Source organism: Pyxicephalus adspersus, chromosome 5 (assembly GCF_032062135.1).
Source record: "Pyxicephalus adspersus chromosome 5, UCB_Pads_2.0, whole genome shotgun sequence".
Taxonomy (NCBI): Eukaryota; Metazoa; Chordata; class Amphibia; order Anura; family Pyxicephalidae; genus Pyxicephalus; species Pyxicephalus adspersus.
Window position 1 is genome coordinate 25,952,246 of NC_092862.1, and position 26,944 is coordinate 25,979,189.

General features: G+C 39.4%; 1 protein-coding gene across 1 annotated transcript; it reads left to right on the plus strand.

Moving 5' to 3' along the window:
* Window positions 1-819: 819 nt before the first annotated feature.
* TMEM64 (transmembrane protein 64) lies at window positions 820-25,251 on the plus strand. Its single transcript, XM_072410945.1, has 3 exons — window positions 820-1,579; window positions 15,339-15,494; window positions 16,907-25,251. Exons 1-3 carry the CDS (start codon window positions 977-979, stop codon window positions 17,090-17,092), a joined length of 945 nt encoding a protein of 314 aa, XP_072267046.1. The 5' UTR covers window positions 820-976; the 3' UTR covers window positions 17,093-25,251.
* Window positions 25,252-26,944: the final 1,693 nt, after the last annotated feature.

Consider the following 26,944-nt stretch of genomic DNA (forward strand, 5'->3'; position numbering starts at 1 on the left):
ATTCTATCTGATACATTAATATTGTAGATCAGAGGTCGGCAAATTTTTTGGCCACTAGCCATTTCAGGGGTGTACCAATATTAGAAGGGTCCTTTGCTACTGACCACCTATGTAACAGTCAACTTCTCCCACTAATCATTATTGTAGGGGGGAACTTCTTCACTGACAACCAGTAAGAAGGGCTCTTTGCTACTAACCACTTATGTATGGATGGATGGGCATCTCTCATTTAACACCAATATAAAAATAGCCTTTTCTACTGACCACCAATGTAAAAGTTACTTCTTCTATTGGCCACCTACCTAAGAGGGCCCTTTCCCACCCACCACAGATGGACTACTCCATTAACCAGCAATCTATGGGGGGGGCCTTATCCACCAACCACAATAATAGGGATGTATTTCCCCCCATTGATGACCACTTATCCTTCCTTGTCTACCCTTTTATGAAAAGTGAATATTGTGAGTTTAGGTACACTTTAAGCTGTCATCAGGCTGCATTGGACTATCAATGCATGTTTGTACCCTGACAGATATACAGCATTACATTGCAGGGTTTGGGTCTCAGGCACCACGTGACACCCCAGCCTGAATTCGCTCCCCTCTGACAACACTACAGTTCAGCTGGTGGCAGAGGGCGTGGCTTCCATAATAAATATTGTTATGGGCGGAGCTCTACCAAGTGGGCTGTGTTTTATGTACCTATCTGGCCCGCTTGACCACGCCTCCACATTTCACTAACGCAGAAGGGGGCGGCGCGTGCTCGCAGTTGTTTTCTTGTTTCACCTCCCACAGCCAATCTCCTACGTGTAGTGGGCGGGCTGGGCACTGTGACGTTGTCAGAGCACAGTCGCAGCGCCCAGAAGAAAACGCTGGCGAGGACGGGACGTCTGCAGCCATTCAGCCCTCCGCTCTACGCGATGCCCCCGCACCGGGGACTGCAAGGGAGATCGCTACGGGCGGCCGCGTGACACGCCATGACGGTCTCCGCGCTGCAGCTCCTTGGCCGCCAGACGTTGGGCCGCTGGATGCACGGCCGGGAGTCCGCTGATAGCCTGCTGGGCTCAGAGCCGGGGGAGGACCATCACACGCAAGGCTCGGCTGGAGATCCATGGAGCTGCCCCGGAGGAGGCTTGTGCTGGTGCCGGAGCGTGGTGCTGCTGTGTGCGCTGAGCGCTGTGTGCTGCGCCTCGCTAGCCCTGGCCCGCCACTACCTGAAGGACTTGCTGCTGTGGGTGGAGAGCCTGGACAGTGTGGTCGGGGTGCTGCTCTTCATTGTGGGCTTCATCCTGGTCTCCTTGCCCTGTGTGTGGGGCTACATCGTGCTGAACGTGGCCGCCGGCTACCTGTATGGCCTGGTGCTGGGCATCGGACTGGTCATCGTTGGCGTTCTCATCGGAACCTTCATCGCCCACCTGCTCTGCAAGAAGCTGCTCACCCACTGGGTGCTGGCCAAGATCGAGAGCAGCCAGCGCCTGGGGGCCGTCATCCGGGTGGTGGAAGGGGGCGGCGGGCTCAAGGTGGTGGCATTGGCCAGGCTGACCCCCATTCCCTTTGGGCTGCAGAATGCCGTCTTCTCGGTAAGGCCATTGGGACGTGGGATGACTTTCTAACCATTTCTTCCAATCTCCGCGCCATCCGGTTTCATCTTTGTATGCCAAGGTGGCGGTAAATTGCCTTATGCGACTGTTTTTATGATCAGAAGTTGCTTGGAATCCAACAAAACTTCCAACTAACTTTTTCCATGCAGGAGCAACCAACGGGAAGAAACAAAAAACCATGAACAGATCAAGCCAAGCTTCCACCAGCCGTGGCTTTATGGGAATGGTTGTTGGTCGGTTTCCTTGACCTAACATAAGTTAACAAGGTGCAAGTAACTAACTTTTCCATGCAGGAGCACCAACGGGGCAGCTGGAGGTCGCCTGGTGGTGATTGCGGTATAAGTGGTCATCATATATTGGCACAACAGGGAAAATCAACCACTTGTTGTCATTTTTTGATGGCAAAAATGTTGAAATGGGTCAAGTGGTTGATATTTATTGTTGTATATGATGACCACTTACACCACCATCACCACCAACCGATCAAGGCAACCTCCAGTTGCCAGTTGGTGCTCCTGCATGGAAAAGTTAGTTACTTGCACCTTGTTAACTTTTGTCCAAATGGTTCAAGGCAACCTACCAACAATACTTCCTATAAAACCACGGCTTGACATGTTGATGGTTTTTATATCTGTGTGTGTGTGGCCCGTTTTGTTTAGGTTAATGATGTAGAATTTTTAAGTTTATTAAAACTTTAACCAGAAATGTTGGAATGTAACAAATACACCAGCTTAGGTAGTAAAGCAGAATCTATCACCCTTTGCATTGGGTTTACCCCAAACTACAAGGGTCAAATGGTCATTTTTGTCTAGGGGTATCATGGAAAAGCCATTATACTCATCTCCTATTTATTTCCCCCGAGGAGCTGCTTCTCTTTGTCAGTCCAGTTTTCTATCGGCATCCTATGATCTGCATTGTGAGGATGCCAAGGATGTGTCATAGCCTGGAGTAGTTTTTCTAGATCTTTTTAACATGGGGGAGCCCTTGAAATAACTTTCAGGTTTTCAGGGAACCCCTATATAATTATTATATGCACAGCTCATTAGCTTAGTGGGTCAGTAGGAATGATGCCTCTTACATTGCTGGCCATTGGGAAGAATATCACCCCTATGGGTAGCCTAACAGATCATTGGGGTCTCCTAAACTGACCTGAGACACAAATTGCTCATTGCACAGGGAACCCCTAGAACCCTCTGGAGGAACCCTTGGCTTGCACAGAACCCTGATTGAGAAACACTGGCATGGAGAGCAGAGTGCCAGGGAAGTGAAGCAGTGTAGGCTGGTCATGTCCCCTGTATTGTGACCCAACTCTTCAGTAAGCACCCAAAAACAGCCGGCTGGTTCCTCAAAAGTGCTGGGTGGTGCGCCGAGCCAAAAGCGGCTGGGGAGCTCACTGTGAAGGAGAAGGTAAGTATTGCTGGTTTTCTTGTCAACCCCAGACCTTTACCCTTCTCAGGCTTTTCATTCCTCTGGACCTTGTGGTGGCTAGATGTAATGATATAAACAATCGTTGAAGTATTTGCTTGTTTAGCAGGACAAAGAAATGTACATTTGGTCAAATGCTGTTAGATTTTCCTAGCATTTGTTAGATTTTGATGAAAGTGATTGTTTGTTGGAACAGCAATCTGCATTTGCAAGCTCAGAATAGAATCATTTAATTGAATGATCTTTTCTTTACACGTCTGCTCAGAGTTATAGAATAGGCTCTGTAATGGGTATAAAGACCTCTGAGAAGAGGCGATCATAGCAACGTGGCTTGGAATTCTCTCCATACTCCTAATCCAGGGATCCTCTGCTGCAGAATTTTGGTCCTGGCATGCTGCCATCCTGTGCACACTGCTCTGCAGCTGTCTGATCATTGGGGAAATCCCCACCGGCCTGTAACTAGAATTACAGCACAGCAAGAAAGTGGGGCACTTGTGTTCAGCGGAAGTTCTCTCAGTAGGTGTGCCCACCCAATCCAAAAATCGTATCATCCTAGGTTACTTAGAAAAGATTTGCAGGGAGAAATATGGGAGCTGCGATTTCTGCATTATTGGGCCTCTGAATGCCACAATGCTTCCCTGATACTTTCTAAATCAATGTTCTACGGTCATAGTTACCACTTCAATCTCTATACTGGAAACAGGTGGCTCAGAAAGTAGTAAAATTTGTCATGACGGGCACAAAAGTATAATGAAAAGAGGAAAGCATTGCTGGCTTCATCGCTACAGAAATTTTTCTCAACCAGGCCTGGGGGACGTTGTAACCACATGGGCACAAATTGGGTGTTCTGAGGAACCCTACGGTTCCACAGAACCCTGGTTGAGAAACACTGAACTGACTGGTTGGTCAAACCCCATACTGGCAGCTGTTCTCCTACTGTTTAGTAAGCCTTACAGACAATATTGATCAGTGATGTTATGCATTGTGACTCATTATGGAATGTAGGATAATGTGTGATGTATCCTATTATTTCTTTATTAATGGAAGATAGAGGTATGTACTAATTACATATATACTAATCGCCTGGTTGTTATGTCCCACATACCAGGTATGGATCCTGCATGTATTAGTCAATATTACTAGTCCTTTGTTCATAGTAAGGTTAGGACTTTGTGTACAGAATATTCTGTTCTGCACCGTCCCAAGTTGATTATTTTGTCTGTCCTACATATCGCATTTTAAAGCAGAATCAATCTGAAAGATTTAAACTTTGCATGCTGCTCCTTATTGCAGAACATACTGTTCTTTTTCTGAAATATTTCCAAACATAGCTACCGGTCTGTAGGATGTACACTACATCTGTCCATACTATGATGAGTGAACTGTCCATCAAGAGAGCCAGGGATCCCAAACCAGTAAAAGGACCAAGGGAACCAGAGCAGGTGAGTTTACCTTTGCTTTAAAATGAATCTGCCAATAAATTGCAAACCTTCTGATGTCATTCCCAATAGTGCCATGTGTTACCACACGCTGACAGTCATTGTGAATGACTAAATGACTGCACATTGAATTACCTTACCACTGTGGACTGAGCTGGTTTTACCAGTTTCTTAATTAATCATGTGCTTAAAATGGTCTAGGAGAGAAAAGTCAGATAATCTTTATATTCAGCTATTGACCAGGTCTGCGACTCGGAAAACTTTGCAGTCTGAAAAGCGGCATTACAGCCGGGGACCTGGCCCTTACAGAAGGAAGTCAGCAATGATGGCCAATAGTTGGTTTTCTAATTCTGCTTGCTGTAAAGTCAAACAGCAGATGTTGGAATGTAGCTGGCATTTTTGACGCCTATGTATATTTTTATGTTTTAGCTATGCCTCATCACACTTTTGCCTCCCTTTGTACTTGATGGAGCTAAACTAATTTTGTTCTGATACCACTGCTGATCTTTCATGCTCCAGCCATGTCTTCACAGTAGCTCCCATATGAGTTGGTCCCCTGAGGCAGGGGCAATAGACGGTTTCTATATGGTCCAATAGAACTGTGAGAAGCTACTATGCTGGTGCAACTGGCACATTGAGGATCCTGGACTCGGTAGGTATTATTGTAGGGTAGACATGCATGGTAATGGGGTTATGCTAGGTAAAGCGTTGATTGTTTTACACGGCTATGTTCCTACTGAACTGGAAGAAAACTCTTATCTCTGAGGTGGTGTTGTCACTGACAACTGTTGGTACGAGCCATTGGAAACCAGCCAACATGGTTACTCATCATGGCATCATCATAACTTCCAATCATAGTGATCTCATGAGCTATATTATAAACATTTGCTATGTTGCAGCTGTCCGGATTTTACTACCTAAAATGCAGCTAAACTATTGTGTATAAAACATCCAGAAAGCCATTTCTAAACATTTTTGTCCATTGTCGGCTTATTTTAAAAACATGATCTAAATATTTATTAGACTGGCCTTTCTCAACCTTTTAGCTCGAGGTAATTTTGAAATAAATGTTAGTTTGCAGGTAACCCCTGCCAATATTCATGATATGCCCAGTTCATAGTACATTATTAACCTGAATGCCTCTTTTATTGTTGGCCATTGGAGAGATTGTCACTCTTATAGATAGACAAATAGATCTTTGGTGTCAGTGGTAGAAGATGCACAAATTGCTCATTGCTTGAGGAACCCTGATCAAGACACATTTTATTAGATGGTATAGCAAAAAAAAAAGGATTTTCAACAGTGAAAAATATATCCGGTTGGGCAAATAAGTCAGAAATTGTCAAACTGATGCAAAGTGCTGATAAGTTGTAGGTATTAAGGTTTTAAATGAAGGGGTAAGACCCTCATGCTGCATTTATTTTCTATACATCTAGACCCATGCTTGTGTGCATTCCATACATTTATTTCCTGAAGAAAATCTGAAGCCTTTTCTGGGAGAAAGTCACCAGCTGTTAAATATTTTATTTTTACTGTTCAGGTATTATTACAACATACGCTCATTTTTCGGGTTCCTTTGTCAGGGCACCCTATTGACCGAAATCCCTTCCTTTTGTAGTACTTGGAATTCTCACAGGTTGCAGGAGGAATGTGGTGTTGCACATACTTGTTTCTTATAAAAATAAAACATGGGCTGTAATAAATTGTAATCTGTTACCAAAGCTATGCTTGTCCTGTGTAAACAGTAATTAGCTATAACGTGTTGGGTATATGCTGTGGGATATTTGCCGTAGCATCTGGGACTTGTCACTCCTAGCCAGGAGTCCTTCTTAGCTACCAAACCTTTATTTGTCTTGTCTTCCATCGTTATAAACACTGCAAACATCAGACACTTCCTTTTGTGTTTTCTGATATTTCATTTGTTCCTTTTGTAACCCCAGCTAGTGTATTGGGAAATGTACTTCTTTCTAAAGATAGCAGTTGTTAGGAGTCTGGGATGCAATGTTAACTTGGGCTCTGTATTGGCAAGGATCAGGTGATTATTATGATATAGGTGTTACTATTTATATAATTTGGTTAAGCCAGACCCCTTCACTATTCAAAGCTGAACTAAACCCATGATACTCGCCGTTCCATTGCAGGGTGCTGCCATTATTCTTTTCTTCCTGATGATGATCCCTGGCCATCTTGATTGGCTGTGTCAGGGTAACGCAACTCCTGACCCACGCAAGGGAAGCCAGGATTCCCGAGTGGCAACCAATGCACATGTGCTGCTCAGTAAAATTTTGATAGTTGGTTGGTGACATCCCTTCCCCTTCTGAAATATTCACAAGCCTGATTCACTAATTTGCATAGTTCTACTTTAAATCCAGACTGTGGCCAATATAGTTTCTTAGCGCCTTAATGTCACCACTGACTATTGGGTTTGTATATGGCTTTCGGGGAGTGAATTTTGAACACAATATGTTGCTATAGTGAACTCCTAAATCTCTGATAATGAATATAATTAGGAATATCATTTTACTCTTTATGTTGAGACATGAAAAGTTTACAGATGGGATTAGAACTTTAGCTGTAAATTCAACCCCAGGATATCTAATAATGCTCAGCACAAGCAATCCCATGGACAGCACAAGCTCCTACCAATGTCATCAGTTAAATGACACTTGTAATCTGCTTTGACGGCCTTCCTGCTACCTAACGCCACTTTTGTATGAACTGCTGTCTAAACAACAAATGTGATCCACTCCTCGTCTCATTCCTGTTTACCAATGCTTAGAAATGTCAGTGTTTGTTTGCCTGAAGGCTTTCATTGTGTTTGTGAAGCTACTTTCTTACTTCTGACCTGCCAGCGATGTTTTAGTATAGAGGGAAGATTCTTGTACGGCTAAAGCTGCATATGTCATCAAGGCTCTGGTGTACAATGGTTCTAAGCTAAAAAAAAAAATGGAGAAAAAGCATATAAACTGGAGGGCTGTACAGAGCTTTTAATTCCCAATACCAATATACAGCATTGGGTATTTTTGCTGCTTTGCACTTTTGCAACTTGTGCTTCTAATACTCACATTTTCAAGTTTCTAATGACTCCTCTGCTGCTTATATTGGTTTTAGAGTTTGCGTATGGATTTTACCTGGATGAAGGAACCCAGAGATGACCATACACTATGTGTAGGTGTTTGAAACTCCTGAAAGACAAAAGAGGCAGCACAGCACTGACATGTTTGTTGTAATATTTATTTAAATTATATGTCTTTATACTTAGATACTGTGGAAGACTCATGAAAGTAAGTACTGCCTTTTCCAGATGACTCTTTACCGTGTTATAGGTTAGCACAGGTACAAGTTGAATGTTTAGGAGTAGCAAAATGCAAGCTCTACTAAATTTGTTAGAAGTATTTTTGTCTTATCCCATCTTTCAGATTTACAGCATCACAGTCCAGGTTAGGGGAGAAGTATCTCCAGTTCTTTGCGAGAATGTTTTGTGGGATCTTGTATGCTTTGCAGTATTCTCCCCAGAAATTGCTTTATTCTGGTTGGGAAGAATCTGTAGGCGGTTGATTTGCCCCTGTAATGTGACCCAACTTTTTTGTAACCGCTCCAAAACAGTCAGGTGGTTACTGAAAAGTGTTGGGTGCTGCACCCAGCTAGAAGCAACTGGGGAGAACACTGCTTTGTATTCATTCCTAAGAGTTTAGCCAAAAGTATCTTGACGTCGTTCTGGCCTAGGCATGGTGGATGGAATGCAAAGCAAGGAAAATATAAGCTCTCACTTTACAGGAACATATTGCATCTGCTGACAGTAGGTGATTTTATCAAGGAAAAGGGTCCCTAGACAATGGAAGTGGCCACTAAGGTACAAATGATAGATTACTTCTGACAATGCTACATAATCTTCCTTGCATCTTCAAAGGGCAGTGGCATGTGAAGAACAGTTGTTGACTCTTCTAGATTTTTAGATGACAAACTAATTTTACTTATTAGGGTTTTGTAATAAGTTTACTAGTGTAAGGTAAAATTAGTTTCTTCAACCTTTAAAGCAGAAGTGTAAACCAATCTTGCCTGCCCTCAGTTGTAACACATTACAGTTAAGCTTTTAATAAATATTATTTAGGAGCCACTATTTAAAATTTGGGATTAAATTCTGGATTTTCTGAAGATGAAGATAGCAGTAACCAGTGGGATGGAGTGAGTGTGGAAATTAAAGTTGTTTTGCAGTTGAGCTCTTCACTACGGATGAGCGACTACGGCAAGCAAGCAAGAACGGCTGGTGTAAATTCGCCAATCAAGCTCGAATTTTAATTTTAAAAAAATTCATTCATTCATTGATCAGCTTAGTGTGCGATCCCCGGCACTAGAGGTTAAATGGGGACAAGTCTCCCCATTCAAAACCTCTTGTGCTCTCTGATTGGCTGAGGAAAGCTTTTAGAGAGCACTAGAGGTTTTGAATGAGGAGACTTGTCCCCATTTAACCTCTAGTGCCAGTGATCTTGCACACAGGATTTCAAGGGCTGCATAAATAAATGCAGCCCTGAGAATCAACTGCGATCCCGTGCACTAGAGGCAGTGGAACTGCAAATGAACTCTCAATGGAGTTTCTCTACTGATCTGCAGTTCAGTTCCCACGGTCACCGGGCTGTACTTGTCAGCCTGGTCACCATGGGAACTGAACTGCAGATGAACTCTATTTTGGGTTTCATGGATTTCCCTTAAAGTAGTTGGTTCAGATTACCCAACAGACCCATCTAACTATACTAAGTTGCAAGTCATCAGATAAAATAAACTGCTGTATTCCCATGAACCCAAATCTTCATAATGTCAGTAAGTCTGGGTGGATGGGATATCATAGTAGCTGTGACGTTGGCACTGAAAGATCCCAGTCTAGGCTGATGGGAATAGATTTAGGGCGCAGTCAACACTAGGCTGATAGATCTTAGTATATCGGGGCACAGTGTTGTCCCCAGTTTTTTTTTTTTTTTTTAAACTGGGTGGGAAGAAGCCTTAGGTGGATGGTACCCCCTGTTTTGTGACCCAACTTTTCAGTGACCACGCAAAAACAGCTGGGTAATTACTAAAAAGAACCCAGTGGTGCACCCAACTAAAAGGAGCTGGTGAGAACTCTGGGGTCAACGTGTGTGTGTGTGTTGTGAGGAAAAGAGCAAGGATGATAACTCTAGCAAGAAGGAAGATTGCTCTTTCACATTCAGCATTATTAATCCTAAATAGGAACTACAAACCTTTTAACCAATAACTGGATTTTAAGCAGATTTGGCAGTTATTGGGCAGTGTTTACCAAGCAATTGAAAGTTGTACCCATCAGAACAAATGAGCCGGCACCTTGGAGTGTTTGATCTGAGGATCTGCAGCTTGATAGCTTCATTCTCATTAAGCTGGTATGGGGTATTACTTGAATATGTTGTGGTTTTATAATATACCAGGTGAATATGTTTAAATTCTTTCCGTGTAAAGAACATAAATATTTATAGAAGTTGTAACTTGTTCTCCTTAACCTAAACGTCTTTTGGGTCTACCTAAATTATTGACACGAATTACGGAAAGAACATTTATCTGGCTTGAAGAAAGCAGAGCTGAAATAGAAGCTTATGGTTGATAAGCTGTCTACAGGAGACGAGATAAAGCTGTATTTTTTATGAGGATCTGTCTGGAGGCGAGCAGGAGAAGTCCATGGCAATGTTCTTTCTGCCAACCTAGCTGGGTAGAATGAGATTACACCCTCATGTTCACCCTTCTTCAGAACACATTGACTGGCCGCTGGCTACAAAATAAAGATATTTTGTGTTGGTAAGGTAGGTGCCTGCCTTTGTGACTAGAAGGTAGCCGTGTCCTCCCCAGCCCCTTTTAGCCGGGCGCACCACCCGGCACTTTTCAGTAATCACACAACAGTTTTTGTGTGGATGCTGAAGAGTTGGGTCACAATACAGGGCCACCACCCCCCTACAGTTTTTTCCCACCCGGCTTAAAAAAAAGTAATGGGTTACACAGTGAGGTAGTCTTGACCTATCTGGGGGAATGATTTATGAAGTGGTATGATTAAACTGCAACAATGTAAAGTTGTGACGTCCATGACCTTTCAATGCTGCCTGTGTAGGGTGATTTGATTCCAAGATTAAAGATTGGCAGAGTGATTGTGTGGGTGTGTATACATTATATATCGTATTGTTATTTTTTAAGGAAATATGTAAAGAAGAATAGAGGACAAATTTCCATTCCAAGTAAAGTGCTGGGGCTTTGCTTCCTAGTCATTCATACAAAGTGCTCATTTTGCCAGACTCATGCAGTTACCAGCAGTTGTATTAGCAACACTCTCTAGCACCTAAGAAACCTCCATTATATAAGACACATCATGGGTAACTAAAGCAGGTTACAATGATGGAGCTTTCTAGAGAAAAGGTACTTGGTTTTGTACCCACTTACCTGGAAGTGCCCATTACTAAATAATTCTAAAGCCAAGTTCAAAATCAAGCTGCACAGAGTCAGATGGGTCTGTCACAGCCGCAGGCCAGGGAGCTAGTCAATGCTTGCACAATGGAAGGCTTGCAGACTAGGAATGTTCCATGTTAAAAGGTGGCTACAGGTGAATAAACAACTGTCCATTAGGAAGTACTGATATTTGATATTTAAAACATTAAACTACTTAGATTTTGTCCTCATACATGCTAGAACAGTGTTTCTCAACCCTTTTAACATGGGCGAACACCCAGGTCTTTAACATAGCACTGGTTGGGAAATGCTGTGCTGGAGGTTTAAAGAATAGGGCTGCATACAGGTGTGCAATAATTGTAATCTTTCATGATCCTTTCCAATGACTAATGACTGCACGATGCATGAACGAGTGCTATACATACAGCACCATTCTGCTCTATGGAGAGGAGAGGGGGAGAACGCCGGAGCAGCACCCTGCTGTGCGCCCTCCTTCTTTACTCTCATTAAGATCATTCGTCGTCATTGTCCGTGGATCCGCCAGGACAGTCGTTCGGATGATAAGACCACAGGCACTGTACACAAGCCTGATTCTCCTCTGATATCGGCCCTGAGATGATTATCAGATGAGAACCATTGCAATTGTGTTCGTAGCCTAAGTGTGCAATGTACTAAAAGACTCTCCACCTGCACAGCACACATACCTTGCTAGGGCAAATTTGTTCATCGCAATTCCTCTTCCCAAATGGTAAACTGCAGTAGGTTAGAATAAGGCTAGCTTCTAAGGTTGTCATTTAACCAAAAGTGTTTGTTTAGGGTAGAAGCTGATAAATTTAAACTAGGAGACAGCTATATGACGTAATAAATGTCTAAACCAACTTTGTCTCCCAAGAAAAAAAAGAAAGCAGTGTAATTTATGTATCATACTTGTATGTGAGAACAACCAATTGTGCTATTGAGCTGGATGTAAAGATAATCAGTATATTGTAACAAAAGAAAACCCAATCTTCCCTGGAAAATGTCAAGTTTAGTTAGATGGGGATAAAATGAAGAATTGTCAACTGCTGTGGTGCTAATGAAGTTAGGTATTGATTTACATGGCTTTTTTCTCTGAAACTAAAAATGGGTGTGGAATTTGCAACTAGACTTTAAATTTTATATATTTTTTTGTTTTTATAACAAATATGGAGGAATGCCAAAGCACAAGCAAGCACTGATTAGACATATGTCTTTTAATATTTCTGTTGTGCACATGTTTTTTTCTGGATGCCAGCTTTAACCAGAGTTATGCGTGCTGTGTGACTGTGTTCATATGATCTTATCTGGAAACGGCTTCTGAGCAATCTATATAATTATATTCTCTCACTCATATAGCTCATGTCTTTCGGAAATGGTAGCGGATTGGAGGCTCAGACAATCCGAAAATAACCATGTTCAGCATACATAATTATCTGTTTAACTATTTCAAGGTAAGCAAACCCTTGAATTACATTAAGAATCATGGCTGTCCATTTCTATTTTCAGTTCATCTTATCCCTGAGAATCTTTATGTCTGGGTGTTGGTAGAAAGTTTCTATAACCCCAGGCAAAAATCCCTAATAATGGAGGTTGTGCTTTCAGTTTTATTTTGTTGCAAAAAAGCAAATCCCAGGAATGCAGAAAAGTTTATTTCTTTTAACAGCTGAATATTCTGATATTGTAAAACCTCCAAAAAATGAAATAACATTATGACAATGTCACGTTTTGTGTTCAGACCAAGTAGGCAGGAAAATTAAAAAATTCCTTATTAATACCAGTATGGAATCATTGTAATTATGGTCATCTTTTATGGGCAATGTTGATCAAAAGTGGATGTGGGCAGGTAAAATGCACATAGTATATACCGTGCATTACTGTGATTTAGGTGTTGAATTCTGGAGTACAAAGGGTTTAAATTTTTTCCCTGCGGCATTAATGTAAACTGGTTTTCACTGTAAATATTTTTTTTTATATATATATTTTGCCTCGCTAGCTGTCCCATTGCAGTCATCGGGGAAATAACAGAATGACTCTTCTGGTCTTGGCAACAACATACCACACTAAGCACTTGAAAGGGGTTCCACAACCTCAAAACTATCCAAAGCTAATGCAAGAATAGATTTGTCTAAAAGCATTTTAATATGTTAGCTATCCAGTTCACCCCGTCGCCCTGTTAGATATAACTTTGATGAGGTGGAACTATGCATGAAGATCCTACCTTATCTTGCAAAGGAGTGTGGGAGATGTCTGAATGTCTTTGGCAATTTAATTATGTCCTGGAGCCTCTACTAATTGGAGAACATTTGTTTCCTGTTCTGATATGTTTTAATGACCTCTGAATGTGCGTACTTAGTATCTGTAACATATTGCATGCACATCAGGCTCCAAGTAAACCCTACATTGTATTTTCCCTTACAGCTAAGCAGAATGATGCTGGCTTCATACCTTTAAGCCTCGTACACACGTACAATGGTTCTCATCTGTTAATCGGCTCAGAGCTGATATTGGAGGATAATATGGCGTGTGTACAGCGCTCGTCCGTACGACAGTCCTGGCGGACGGACGACGAGCGATCATAATTCAAGTGAAGGGGAGAGAGCACAGCGGGGTGCTGCTTTTTTGTTCTCCCCCTCCCCTCTCTATACAGCAGAATGGTGCTGTGTATGTACAGCACTTGTTCGTGCATCATGCAGTCGTTTGTCGTTGGAAAGGATCGTGAGAAATAGGAAAGGACCTGTATCCTCTGTACTGAAACATATGATAACATTGATAAGAGACGAACAATTGGCTTTCTGATTATCTTGAGGTTAACACAAATTTCTAACTTTCACAATGCTTAAAGAAGGAAGAGCTCATCGGTGTTTTTCTGTGTCCTTTTTGTTTATATTCCATAGACTGGGAGAGGAAAACTGAAAGTGACAAAGGACGCTGATCCATCTGATAGATACTGATATTGTGATTTTGGCAGGGAAAGTTGTTGAATTGTGCACACAGGATATGGGTTAGGATATGTATCTATGGGTTAGGTATGTGTGTATGTAAAACACACTTTTTTTTTTTTTCTTTTTCTGTTTGTGACTTCTGACCTGACAGGGATTCCTAACCTTCCTTACTGTATGCAAAGAGTTAAATATAGTTTAATAACCATGCATGGATATTGTAGTCAGCTCATTAAATTTGCATGATGTTTCAGGAACACATTTACATGAGCTGCACCCACGTGGAAACTCTTTGGGTCTCCACCTGGTGTCTGTGCATTGCAGGTTGTTCTGAATGCTGGAAATAATACAAATGTGAAATGTAATACGACTTGTGGTGTTTTTCAAATGATTTCAATTACTATGTGTTCGCATCAGAGCCATGTTGGTTTCTGGCAGTGTGTTTTATTTTTAATTAAATTTCACAGTGCCTTGTGCTGCAGCCTCCTAAAATGAGACAGAAGAAAGAGAGCAAAGCCAGAAACATGGTGGTGGTTCTTCTAGAATTAATTTAAAGAGGTCGCACAGCACAATATACAGTAGAGATTTTCCTTCTTGTTTCGGTCAGTAGGTGTCAAAAAGCATTGATTTGGGGTTAGTAGCTTTGTATGCACAAGTCATCTCCCCTTGTGTGTTTATTCCCCCACCTCCTAGATTGTAAGCTCTTCGGGGCAGGGTCCTCCCCTCCTTCTGTGTCACTGTCTGTATTTGTCGGTCATTTGCAACCCCAATTTAATGTACAGCGCTGCATAATGTGTTCGAGATATATAAATCTGGTTTATTATTAATAATAATCTGATAAATAAATGTTACCGGTTACCATCCTTGCACAGAAATAGTTTGCATTGGGACAAGCTTGTGTGGTTGTGCATATGGACTGGGGTCTGGGAAAGAAATATGGAGCTGGGTTTGTGCTTTTGATTTAGGGTTAAATATTAAGGGATCAATATGTGTTTTTATTTTTCCTGCTGGGGGAAATTTACCTTCTCCATTTGTCTTGTTAACTATAATCACTGGCACTGAAAGTAAGGGTTTTGGGTTGTTGCTAGAACCGGAACAGAAAGGAAATCTTCAAATGGGAATACTTGTTAATGACAACAAGGATGGGAGGGGGGTTACGTCCCTTCCAAGAACAGAAACTGAAGTAGTGTTTAGACAGCAAAAACAAAAATCCTGCAAAAGATGAAAATGGTTTTGGTTAAATTTGTTGTGTTTTCCTTACTTATTGCTGGGTTTTTCAATACCGATATGCATATTTATTTTCCGTCTCTCTCCTATAAACAGTCGCTCTAAATTTAGATCTAACCACCTTCTTTATCTTTTTAGCCATCTTCATTTGGCACTCGGAGGGCTGTAATTTTGCACAGGATGCTAGTAACTGATAGTGTTTATCTGATGTATCTTGTTGAACTTTCACTTACAGCATGTTTTCCTTTTCAGATTACAGATTTGTCATTACCAAACTACCTGGCAGCATCTTCAATTGGCCTATTTCCAACCCAGCTTCTTAATTCCTATTTGGGAACAACTTTACGTACTATGGAAGATGTCATCGCTGAACAAAGTGTTGGTGGATACTTCATATTCAGTTTGCAGGTAATGTTCAACAAGGTACTTCTGCTTGGTGAGAATATGGCCATGTTTTGTACCATGCATTAAATCTGACTGCTGGCCCTGCTTTGTGCAAAGCTTTTAAAGGCTAACCTAGGCAAAAAGAAACATTTAAAGCAGACCTAAACTCAACATTTTTATTTTACACAAAAGGGAAGACAACCCTTAAATGTAAAGGGAAAATGTTATTTTTTTTTTTTTAAGCGCAACACCCATTTTTAATTTTTTTTGAAAGGGTGCAAAACCTCCCCTTTCAATCTTGATTGTTGCAACCATCAAGACTAAATGGGAGTGCAGACCTACATAATGCATCCCAGGAGCCTCTGGCTGTTCCTTCATTTTTTCCTCTAAGGGGAAAGAGATGCCGATCTCACATATGCGTTGTGAGATTGTCTCTTCTTTTTTTTTTTCCCCTTTACAGCGAGCTATGTCACCTCATCCTATCTCGCACCTGTGCAGTTTGAGATCAGGTGATGTAGAAAGAAGACCAAATCGACCACCGCCATCAAGGGATCTGTGGGATTAAAGGTAATTTTTTTTTTTTTTTTTTACTTTTGCTTTAACCTTTGCTTTTCCCTAAAGTTCAGTTTAGTAAATTTAAATCCAGCATTAAACAAATGTAATTTATTGCTGTTTATCATTCTTTACATAGTTCTGTCTGCCTGCTTATTTTTAAGCTTTTTATTCCCTTTATTTTATTGTCAACCAGTAACCTTGTGAATAACAAACTGTACTTTTGGGGCCTGCACTCTACTGTATGAAAGGTTGATTGTTGATGTAGACTGCATGATTGTTACACCGGCTGGTCAGTTGTCTGCCTTTGTTCACCATTACATGGGGCTGATGGGACCGGTAATTTATAGAGAAATGGTGAGGATGTTTGTGTTTTCATTTGGTTCACTAGGTTTAAAATTCTGGCAAGATCAACGGATTTTCTGTACTTAACAAAAAAAGTTTAAAAAAAAACTAACATCACCAACCCATCTTAAGATTGGTAGGCTCCGATATTTGTTTTTTTGGTTCTGATACTGGAAAAGCTTTCAATTCGTTCAATCTGATTCATGTAAACCTGTCAGATTAGTCTGTGCTCTCCAGAGTCCCCCTGGGTTGTACCCCTCAAAACAAACAATATTATTGCTTATTAAAAACTAAAGTATCACAAGGCGACAGAAGCCAGATCCACACACAAGCAGCTTCCAGTTTTCAGGAACTACCCAAAAACAGCCATGTGGTGTGCCCGGCTAAAAGGGGCTGCATTTTATTGATCTGTTACATTTACCACAGGGAGTAAAGTTTCTTTTTTAAAGAAAACTTAACACTTGTTTTGATGCATTTAACTAAAAGTTATTTTGTGTTTAAGTATATTCCACTTTAACTCAGTCTTTTCTAATACACAGATTGTGATCAGCATAGCTCTTATGTTCTACGTGGTCCATCGGGCGCAAGTGGAGTTGAACGCAGCTATCATAGCTTGTGAAATGGAGCTGAAGACCTCTTTGAAGGGCAGCCAACAGAATGGTGGAAGTTCTGTATTTTGTGGCAAAAGAACCTTGTTGTCCATGGGTGGAATTAACATTGTATGATTACTCAAGCCATGCAGCCTTCTTCATTGCCAAGATTTTTCTCTTTCCCTTCAGTGAAGGAAGTCATTTCAGCATAACCTTCAAATGAACCTTTCACAGGTTTTTTTTTCAATTTTAAGTAGACATTGACCAGGATCTCCAAATTGGAATCAGTCTTTACATTCTATGTATGCCATGGCATAGACAATGCACTTTTCTGCACAGTTCTTACAAACATGTCATGGTAACATTATTTATTACTGGACATAAACTATTTCTTATGAAATGGTGGAGAGGACCTTGTAAAAAATAAATTATATTTGTATCTTACCTATAACATTTTGCTTTTGAAGTATTGTTGAAGGACCATTTTTGCTAAAATACAAGCTGGTCCATTTAAAAGAAATAGAATTACCATTCTCTTTGTAAGCAATAGAGGCCTTTGTTGCTTAATATCAAATTGTCTCCTTTTGTTTATAAAGCAAAGAATGTAAATTATCTTTCAGGGGCTGTCCACTATTTACTAAAAAGGGACACTAAGTTTTGACATCTGTGTAAAAAAAAGTCTTATTTTAATTGTAAAAAAGTTAATTTCTCCAACCACTGTTGATATCTACTACATGCATTGCTTGTGTGTAGTATGGTTTTTATTTGCTATGGAGAAATGCCAATAGGTTGACCTATGTGTTCTAAACATATGCTGGATAACTGCACATCATTTCCCTTTGCACCGCTACATAACGGGTTAAAAGGCACCTTTCCCACTTGTAATTACAAACTGCATGGTAGGCCATTCGCAGGCACTTGGCTAACTGCTGCATCATCTAGGAGCAGCAAACCACATGACAGGTTAATGCACTGCTCTTGAATTTGCAGTGTTTTTTTTTCCTCTAAAGCAACCACATAGCTGGAAGCAGCATGTCACTTCCAAGAACCACGTCACAACCCCACTGTGTGTAAATGCATGCACAAAATGGCTCCCAACTGCTCCCATAGGATTGAATTGGAGCACATTTGAGCCTGCGGTCAACTGAAAGTCTGAAATGGGCCTTGGGGTAAACCCCCATTTTACTACACACAAAAAATGTCAGAATTTATGGTCCTTTTTAAAGAAATGTGGACAACCTCTTTTGAGTTCTGTCAATGTTGAACAATTGTTCCTAGTAGACATTTCAATGCCAACTTTTATGCTTGGACTTGGTCTATTTTTCAAGCTCCCTAGCTCTTTGTAGATAGTAACAGGACCATATTGTTCTGTCCAATGAAAACAAATCTAGCATACTCCTACAAAGTGCTCTTAATCCAGCTGATAATGTGCAGCTGGACTTTTGGTTTGTTGTGGGTTAAAGCCATGTTTTGTCTCAAGGGCCAAAATTACACTATAGTGATAGCCTAGTATGCAGAATAGGCTAATGCACAGATTTAGGTGGTCCCTTGGCTTGTGGCATTTGTTTGACAAGTCTGTAAAAAGGGATTAGGAGACCTGTTTAGTAGCATCTACTAAATCCACATTGCTGCAAATACTACACACAATACTGCCCTCAATCCTGTAATTCTGACCTTTGGACATTTTAGATTGACAACAAAAAATTTGTGTCTTGGTAAAGCGAGATAGAAGCACTACATTTTTAAATATACGGTACACGCCAATGTGTTTGAGTCTTTTTCATGATTCCTTTGTAGGTATATCTGTATATTTCTAGCTTAAATAAGAACAAGGTACAGCTACAAAATGTGTGTATATATTCACGGAGAGATTCGGATCTCCAGATTCCAAATGCTGGACTGTTTGCAGCAAGTTCTATTGAGTGGCCTTCAACTTTTTATGCTTATTTATTTTATGTTCACTTGTAATGAGCTTTAAACAAAAACATAAAAACTGCCATTGCTTGGCTTTTGTGTTTTAAGTGTATTTGTTGCTAAAGGTTGGAGCTGTGTGTATGAAAACTCTTTAGGATGTAGTGACATTTGTTGGGTAAGTGGGTGTTCTATAAATGTTCGGTCTAAAGAGTATAATTTCAGTTTTGGATGGTCCATTTTTCAGTGGGCTAAATCATCAGCTCACTGCTTGTATTTCTGGCATGCAAATAGCAAACTGCCTCATTCATTATGGAAGAGTCTTAGTGGGGTTTTCACATTCTCTGCAGTGTAAAATACATATTGGCTTGAACAGGCAGAGCAAACCTCGCTTGCAGAAAAGTTTACGAATACTCTTAGGTCTGACAATCTCTATCCCAAAGAAAGATGTGGAGATAGAGGTAAGAATGTAGATGTTTCCACCTGTTCACCATATTCGTAGAGGAGTGCACTGACCTTATATCTGATGAACTGGGGATATTCTTTGTGTACACTATCATTTGTTCATATGTTGTTAGTAATTAACAATCACGCGGTGCTATTCTGCACTACAATGTTGCTACCAAACACAACAATGCTGCCTGTAATTACCTGACTCATTGAACACGTGGTTATCACAAATGTCATTATTACTGAAGTTATGCACTTTGCAATGATACTGAAACTAAAATTCACAAAACCTAAACAATATTAAATGGTATTCTAATATGGAATAAAGAATTAAATTCTATATAAAGCATTCACATTGTCCATGCAATGATTCATAGTCAGCTGGGATGGTTTACAAATCTCCAAAATCCACAATAACAGAGTATTTGGCTGCTTTACGTATGAGTCCACTTAAATTAGTAGATGATCCTTTTCTGTTTAGTCCCATACATTGGTCTATGTAACCTTACTTTAGGCAAATGTACCTCCACATTCCTCAGGCACTGCGCCTGATTTGAATGAAGAGGAGCTGAAACTCTACCCTTTGATTTAGTTGTTTAAAACTTTGTGATATACTATATTCTAACAGAAAAGAGCATTCCTGATAATTATGACCATAGTTGTCATTTAAAGACCCATTCATACCGATTGGTTGCAACGCATTATAATAACAGATGAGTGTTATCTCATGTTTTGTTAAAAAGCCCATTCAAATATATAGGCTTCCAGTGCACCAGAGTGGCAAAAAATGAACATTAACAATTTGGTAATGTTACCAAATGATAATGACTGGCATTAAAACTCACCAATGCACTGAACGTGTTGTAAATGTTTGCTTTCCACAATGCAAGTGTGCATACCCTAGGGGTTTTGCTTGTTATACTCTCACACATCATAAAAGAAGGAACTCACAATTTTAACCCTTAAGTCACCAGGTTTTTTTATATTTCTTTTTGTTTAAAGCTTGGACACACAAAGCAGGTTTAGCAACTTTATTATTATTCTTCAGGAACTTCTCAAGAACTATTGCTATTTTACATGACTTTCAGCAGGTCTGAGAACTTGTAACACAAGAGTTGCGCATTCCTACCCTGTGCTTCAAGGTTAGTGATCCCACTGCAAGGGGAATTTTGTATTTAGACTAATTGCTATACTGTGGTCACAAAGGGTGTGGATGTCCTGTAACTTATATATAATATGTTCTATGCAGAAAATGACTGATAACCATTGACAGCATTGTTATGTTTGGTCATGTTTCATACAGCACCATTTTATTTTATTATGTTGTTTTTTTTAATGCACAGACCAAAATCAAATATAGACCTTGCATACAACTAGTGTGTGTTTAGCTATAAACAGCCAGGTGAGGCTTTCTGACTATAAAAGTGATTGTTAATGTGGTAAAACTAGATGATTTTCCCTAAAGCCTGTGCAAAAGTTCGACAGCATACTGGAGCACCACCATTTGTGTTTAGTGACCTGGTGGCTGACGTCCGTGCTTGAAGCAGGATAGACTGACTCTCAATGTAAATGCAGCATTTGGCCTTTTTATTGTTGGTACTTTTTTTTTATGTTTTTTTTTTTTTTCCCAAGAAAAATGTTTTGGCAGTAATTGATTCTCTTCCTGGGAATGTAGCGTGATTTAGAGGCAGGTGTGAACCTTAGGGTTTAACTTCCATTGTTGCATTTACTTTGCTTCAATTTCAGTCTGTGTTGCCCTGTATTTGATGCAAAGCTAAAACCAGCTATGTGGGGACTAAGCCTAAGTGAGGGGAAAATTTCAATTGCAAAATATTTTACCACACTATTCAATACCTAAAATGTGTCCATCCAAATTTGTTAACATAAAACTCTGAAATTGGGGTTGGCCAGGACAATCGGCTTTCTAAATACCTTGCAGCAGCTATTCTGCTTCATTAGGCATGCACTTGCCTCTAAAATAACTATTGTGTTGAATAGGAAATCTTTAACTTTGTAGCCATGGAGAAGGTGTAGACTAAGCTTGTAGTCTGTGGAATGTTTGTACAAATAGTTTCACCAGTCTGCAGTTTCTTTTGTCAGCAAGTTCAACTTATTCTGTGCAATGGATCCTCTGAGAACCAATAAAACAAAGACAGAATGGTCAAAGAATGTGGATTAGAATGATGCACCACATCTCATAACATCACATTTGCTTGCACAATGGTGCTGTGATTTATTTGTTGTACTGTGTATGTTCCTTTTGCTTTGCACATTAGGGAAAGTGTTTTTAAACTTGTATTCCAAGTTAGGTGAATCTTCTCCTTTTACTCAGGACTCTGAAAATGTGAATTTTTTTTTTTTTTTTTAATATAACTCTTAGAATTAATTTCTGGAATATTAAAGAATGCTTTGATGATACTAGTTCAAGAAATTCCTTTTCTTGCTGGAACGTCCAGTTGTAGAATGTCAATAGCTGTAATGTGGTAGTCGCATCTCTGAAAGTTTGATAAATTTCTATCCAGGCAAGCAAATAAGACAAAATAATCACATCTAGATTTACAGGCCTATATAAAGGAAAGCTATAGTTTCTTGACCTTTTGTTAGTATGCATGTGAAAGTTATCACCCTAATGTAAAATAATGTTGTCAATAGTGTCAATTTTTTAAAACCTTGTTTCCATGTGTAGTTTGTAATTGGGGACAGGCATATTTGTTCATTACATGTGCAGGCTCCAGTGCTTGTGCCTTATTGTTTCTCTCGGTTCATGTGTTATTTTTGCAGCTGCCAATTGAGTAATTGCAGTGAAACATATCTGCACATTGAGTAATTTATATTAGTCATAGTAGATAAGTGGACCTTGTAACTTGGAGACATCGGTTTGGTAGTCTTTAAGTACATTAACTTGATAAATTCTTTCACCTACAGGCATGTAGTAAAAAACAAGTTTTTACATTTGTAAATTGTTATCAGATAATGTGGCATAAAAGCCACATACTTACTATATTGATCAAATATTCTAGCCACTATCACTTTTCTGTACGATGGTAAAACTTTGTTATAAAGTACGAAGAAGCCACTTACAGATATCATTAAAAGTAAATAGAAAAAGAAGCTCTGTTTATTCTTGGCTCGCACCAGTAGATGGCAGTGTGTCCACATGTAAAGTGTGTAACAAACTTGCAGTTGGAGAAAACACAGAGTGAGTTTGTTACACACTTTACACGAGGTCACAGCCCCAGGTACTGGTCACTTTAAGAGCAAGTGGCCCATCATTATTAACTCAAAAGTACAAAATTATTTAATCCGTAAAAAAAAGAGGGGGGCGTTATACAGACTGGGCCCATGTGACTTTAATTTGTTTTGAAATAACACACCATGGATGCATTCATTTTAGTTTTATTTGCATTTTTGATTTAGATTTCAGGTAAAACAGGTTTCCATAATGGAAAACCATTTTCAAATGGTTATAATAGTTGCCTGTGTGATCCTCTTAAAATCTCTGCAGCCACCCTTGTGATTTAGGCAGTGCTACTCGGTTTTTGACTTTCACTAAAGCAGGGGTTCATCATGGTCCTAAAAATGCCCCCTGCCATGCTGATTGGACAGCAAATAAGCGGTAGCTCATTGTGTAATTATCACCCTGATCCCATCATCTGTCAAAAAAACTAATAAAAATACATTGCTTTTTTTTCCTATTTTGACAAAACTGCCTACTATTTAACCTTCAGCTTTTAAACTCTACAAAGCCATACGTGACTGCTGAAAGGCACATCCAATGTGGTGTGATTCTATGCAGGATCACACGTGCTTATGTAAAATATGTGTATAATATGTGATAATTTTGTATATATAAAACTAAAAACTATACATAAAATATTTTCTATGTTGATAAATGCTGAACATTACTGAAAGTACGCTTGCAGCATTTAAAGGGTATATCCTCCTTCTCATTTTGCATGCCAGAACAGTAATGGTTTGATATTCTTTGTTAGAGGTTTTCTGGTATTTTCATTTATTAGTATTTTCATTAGTTAGCGATAGAGATGGGGGTCAATCCACCCAAACCAGTTATAGGTGCAGACTCAGGAACTCGGTCAGCCCCTGGCTTTTATGTTTAGATACCCTGAGAAAGGTCTGCTAGCCACAATTTCTGATGTTTTCCTGTTCCTTTCCATGTTCCAGTTCCTCCTCTTATGTTTATAATAAAATGAAGTCCAGTGGAGAAGAGAGAACTCTGCATTATGCATACAACAGGAGTGTTAGCTCAGGAACCTAGGTGTTTTTCATTGCATAATTTATTTAAAGGCTCTACACTACAAAGTATCCTGTCAGTGGGGTTCTATTGTGTGTTCTTACATCTCTGCACTATTCTGGATTGTCATTGTATTACTTGGTGAGAGTAATTCCAAAAAAAAAGCTAGTCTGTAATCCCGAATATTCAGTATTGCTTTTTTTTTTTAGGAAAGCGTTTCTAAAAGTGGTTTAATTGTCATTGCATATGGAGGGCTGTTTTATGTATTGGAACACAAAAATCAAACACATCACCTTGCCTCTAATTAGATAATCATCTCCTCCTAAAGATACTTACAGATGCTAGAGAATTGTTGCAGGAAACCAACCATTGTGATCAGTTCAGGCACAAATTTACCGTGTACATAAGTTTCTTGACTTTGTTTAGTGATCTACTGTTGTGCATCACATATGACCAAGTGGGGACAACCCCTGCCATTTCCTATGGAGGAGAATGCAGCAAGGTGCTTTCCACTCCCACGCACAAAAAAATTCCAATAGCATAAAGTTTGTCTGTACGCAACTTTTAGACCATGACCTTAGATTTTCTGGGGTTGGGAATACAATTTGACTGTCATATCGTGACTGGTAATGCAGAGTAAGCTAGTCAAAAACACTATAGCAATTAACGAACAAATCATAAGACGTGCTCTTAGTGATCCAAAATCGACTTTCCAGTGTATGTTGTGTAGACATTGACATAAATTCCGGACTACTTTTTTTTCATGCTTGCTGGAACAAGGGGCAACTGGAAAGTCATAAGACTCCTGTCTTCCTTAGAAGATAACCACCTATACCTAAAACTTACTCTGCCTTATAGAAATAACTGATGCATGCAACCAAGTGTCCTGGTTGAACAAATAGATTCTAGGATGTTTGTACTTTTAGCTTCTTATATTCTGTTGTTTGTGGGGCAATTACTGGTAAATTGTAAGTAATACCTGTCTGGCAATCATAATGCAGTCTTACTTGATCAACATTTTTCCATCATTTAAATTTCGTTGTATATATTTACTGTCTTTGTCCATTTTTTTCAAGTAAAAGTAGTATTTCGACTAAGCAGTTTTACTTTGGTGAAACTTGTTTCTAACATTTGCAAGGCCACAGGTTTATATTCCTATAGGATATGCATATATTTTTCGTTCCGTATTTTTTATTTTTTTTAAACAGGTTGGCCCACCCAATACCTAAATTTTAAATGTGTGGCTAGTGGGTTGCCAACTTCTAAGGAACAGAGTAATGACACCTAACAATACCAAGCATCCATTACCTTTTGCATGGGGTCTTGCTCTCCCTTTTATGTTGTGGCATTTACTGTAGTTGCAGTAAAGTGCAAGAGTAGATTAGTTAAATATTTGCAGCCTGCAATACTAAGAACCCAACATCTACCCTTAACTGAAGTGTTACTTTTACATGGACTAGCCTTTTAAAATTGGGAGTACTGCTGGATGGTGAGTTTGACAGATGCTGATGTATTTTATCTCATGCTTGTATGCTGGAGTCCATTTATGGGAAATGTTTTCTAGTTTGCATTCTGCTTGCAGTTTGTGCAATATAAAACAGATTTTAGTTCAAAAGATGTATTTTCAAACCATAGTTTTATATGAAAATGGAAATTCTAATAATAAAACTTATGGAAATGATTTGAGTATTCTAAAGTGTATTTTATCCAGCAAAAGCTTTTCGCACATACTTGCATTTAAACTTAAAACAAAATCTGTGTGTTATTGGCATGTAAGTAATTTGCAATTGCACTGGCATCTGCTTTCAGAATTATACGGTTATCCAAAGGGAATAGGAGCTTATTCTGATATTGTCATTGTTGGCTAAATTTTAAGCAATACTGCTACAAGAAGTGGAAGCTGGACTTAGATCTGGATCACTCTAATATACTATCAGATGTTTTTGAACAGAATAACCTGGAACATGGAAAGGTTATTTACAAAAGTTTAACTCACAATTGGTGTCTAACAAGGGTAAAACATTTTTAAAGGACCAGCATGTCTTTTGTTTTTTTCAGAAACATAAATTGTTCAATAATTATCATTCACATTCCCTTAAAAGGATACCTGATTTTGCTTGGCAATCTGAAAGTGGCTCAAAAAATTCTTCCCAAATCTATCAAAGTATCCCAGGGTGAAAAAGGGAGCAAAATGATAACAAGGAATTTTTTACACATTAAATCACTAAAAAAACAAAAAGATGTCATCCACGGTAACACAACTGCTTACAAACATAAAAGTTTCACCAACTTATGCACTCAACACATCTGAAACGCCACATGATGAGATTGGCCCCTCACTGTTATCTCCAGCATCTTCACTATCTAATAAGCTCCCATTGACACCCACTCTTCCTTCCCTGCTTTGCTTCTCCTTTTCTTGGGCAGCCATCAAATCACAATCTCAAAAATGGACCTCTTAGCTAGTTTGTGTTTAAGATATCACCAGATGTGACCAATTAATATCTATCACATTATTCTTTAACACCAAAATTGGGTTTAAGCTTTTGTCCTTCTAATTTGAGTTTATTAAGGTTATTCATTTATTTTCTAGGAATTTTGTTAAGGTTTTGTTTAATTAAAGAGACCCCAAAAAATCTGTATCCCCTGAGTTTATGCAGTGGACTTAAAAGTTCTGAAAGATCTTGTCCAGGTATTTTATTAAAATAATACTCCAGATATTATAAATACAACTTCTGACATTCCTGTGGAGACTACTAATTTTAAAAATCCCTGTGGGCCTGTTTTTAGGGCCCAACCCAAATCTAACAGATTTCTGGATTTATGTTTAAACCCAAATATCCAAACCTTTGTCCAGCAAGTCACCTTGGCAGTAAAATCGTTAGATAAGGTTAAACACAATAGCAATCTTCCTGGGAGACAATGAAAGGCATTATGCCATTTTCAAGAGAATAAGAATATTTGTGATAAAGCCTTCTGATAAAGGTGGAAATGTGGTTGTTCTTGATTTTGATCAGTAGAAAGAAAAGTGTCTGAGAATTTTGTCCCATAGTATAGTACGGTCTCACAAGTGCAAGTAGATGAATATTTTAAGGGATTAGCATGGTTTCTAAGGCATTGAATGAGGAAGTAATGGATAAAGTGACTTTTGACTTTATCAATAAAATGAATCCTGTACTGCCAAGATTTTAATGACCTTTTGAAAGTGCATAAGGACCTGAAAAACCCTCCTGGTTGTCCTACTGTGACAGGAACTGGTTGCATATTCTCAAACGCTATCCAAGTTGTAGATTAGTATTTAAGACTATTTGTTTCTAGTTTATGATCCTACTTGAAGGATACCCCAGATTTTCTCAAAGCCATTGATGACCTAA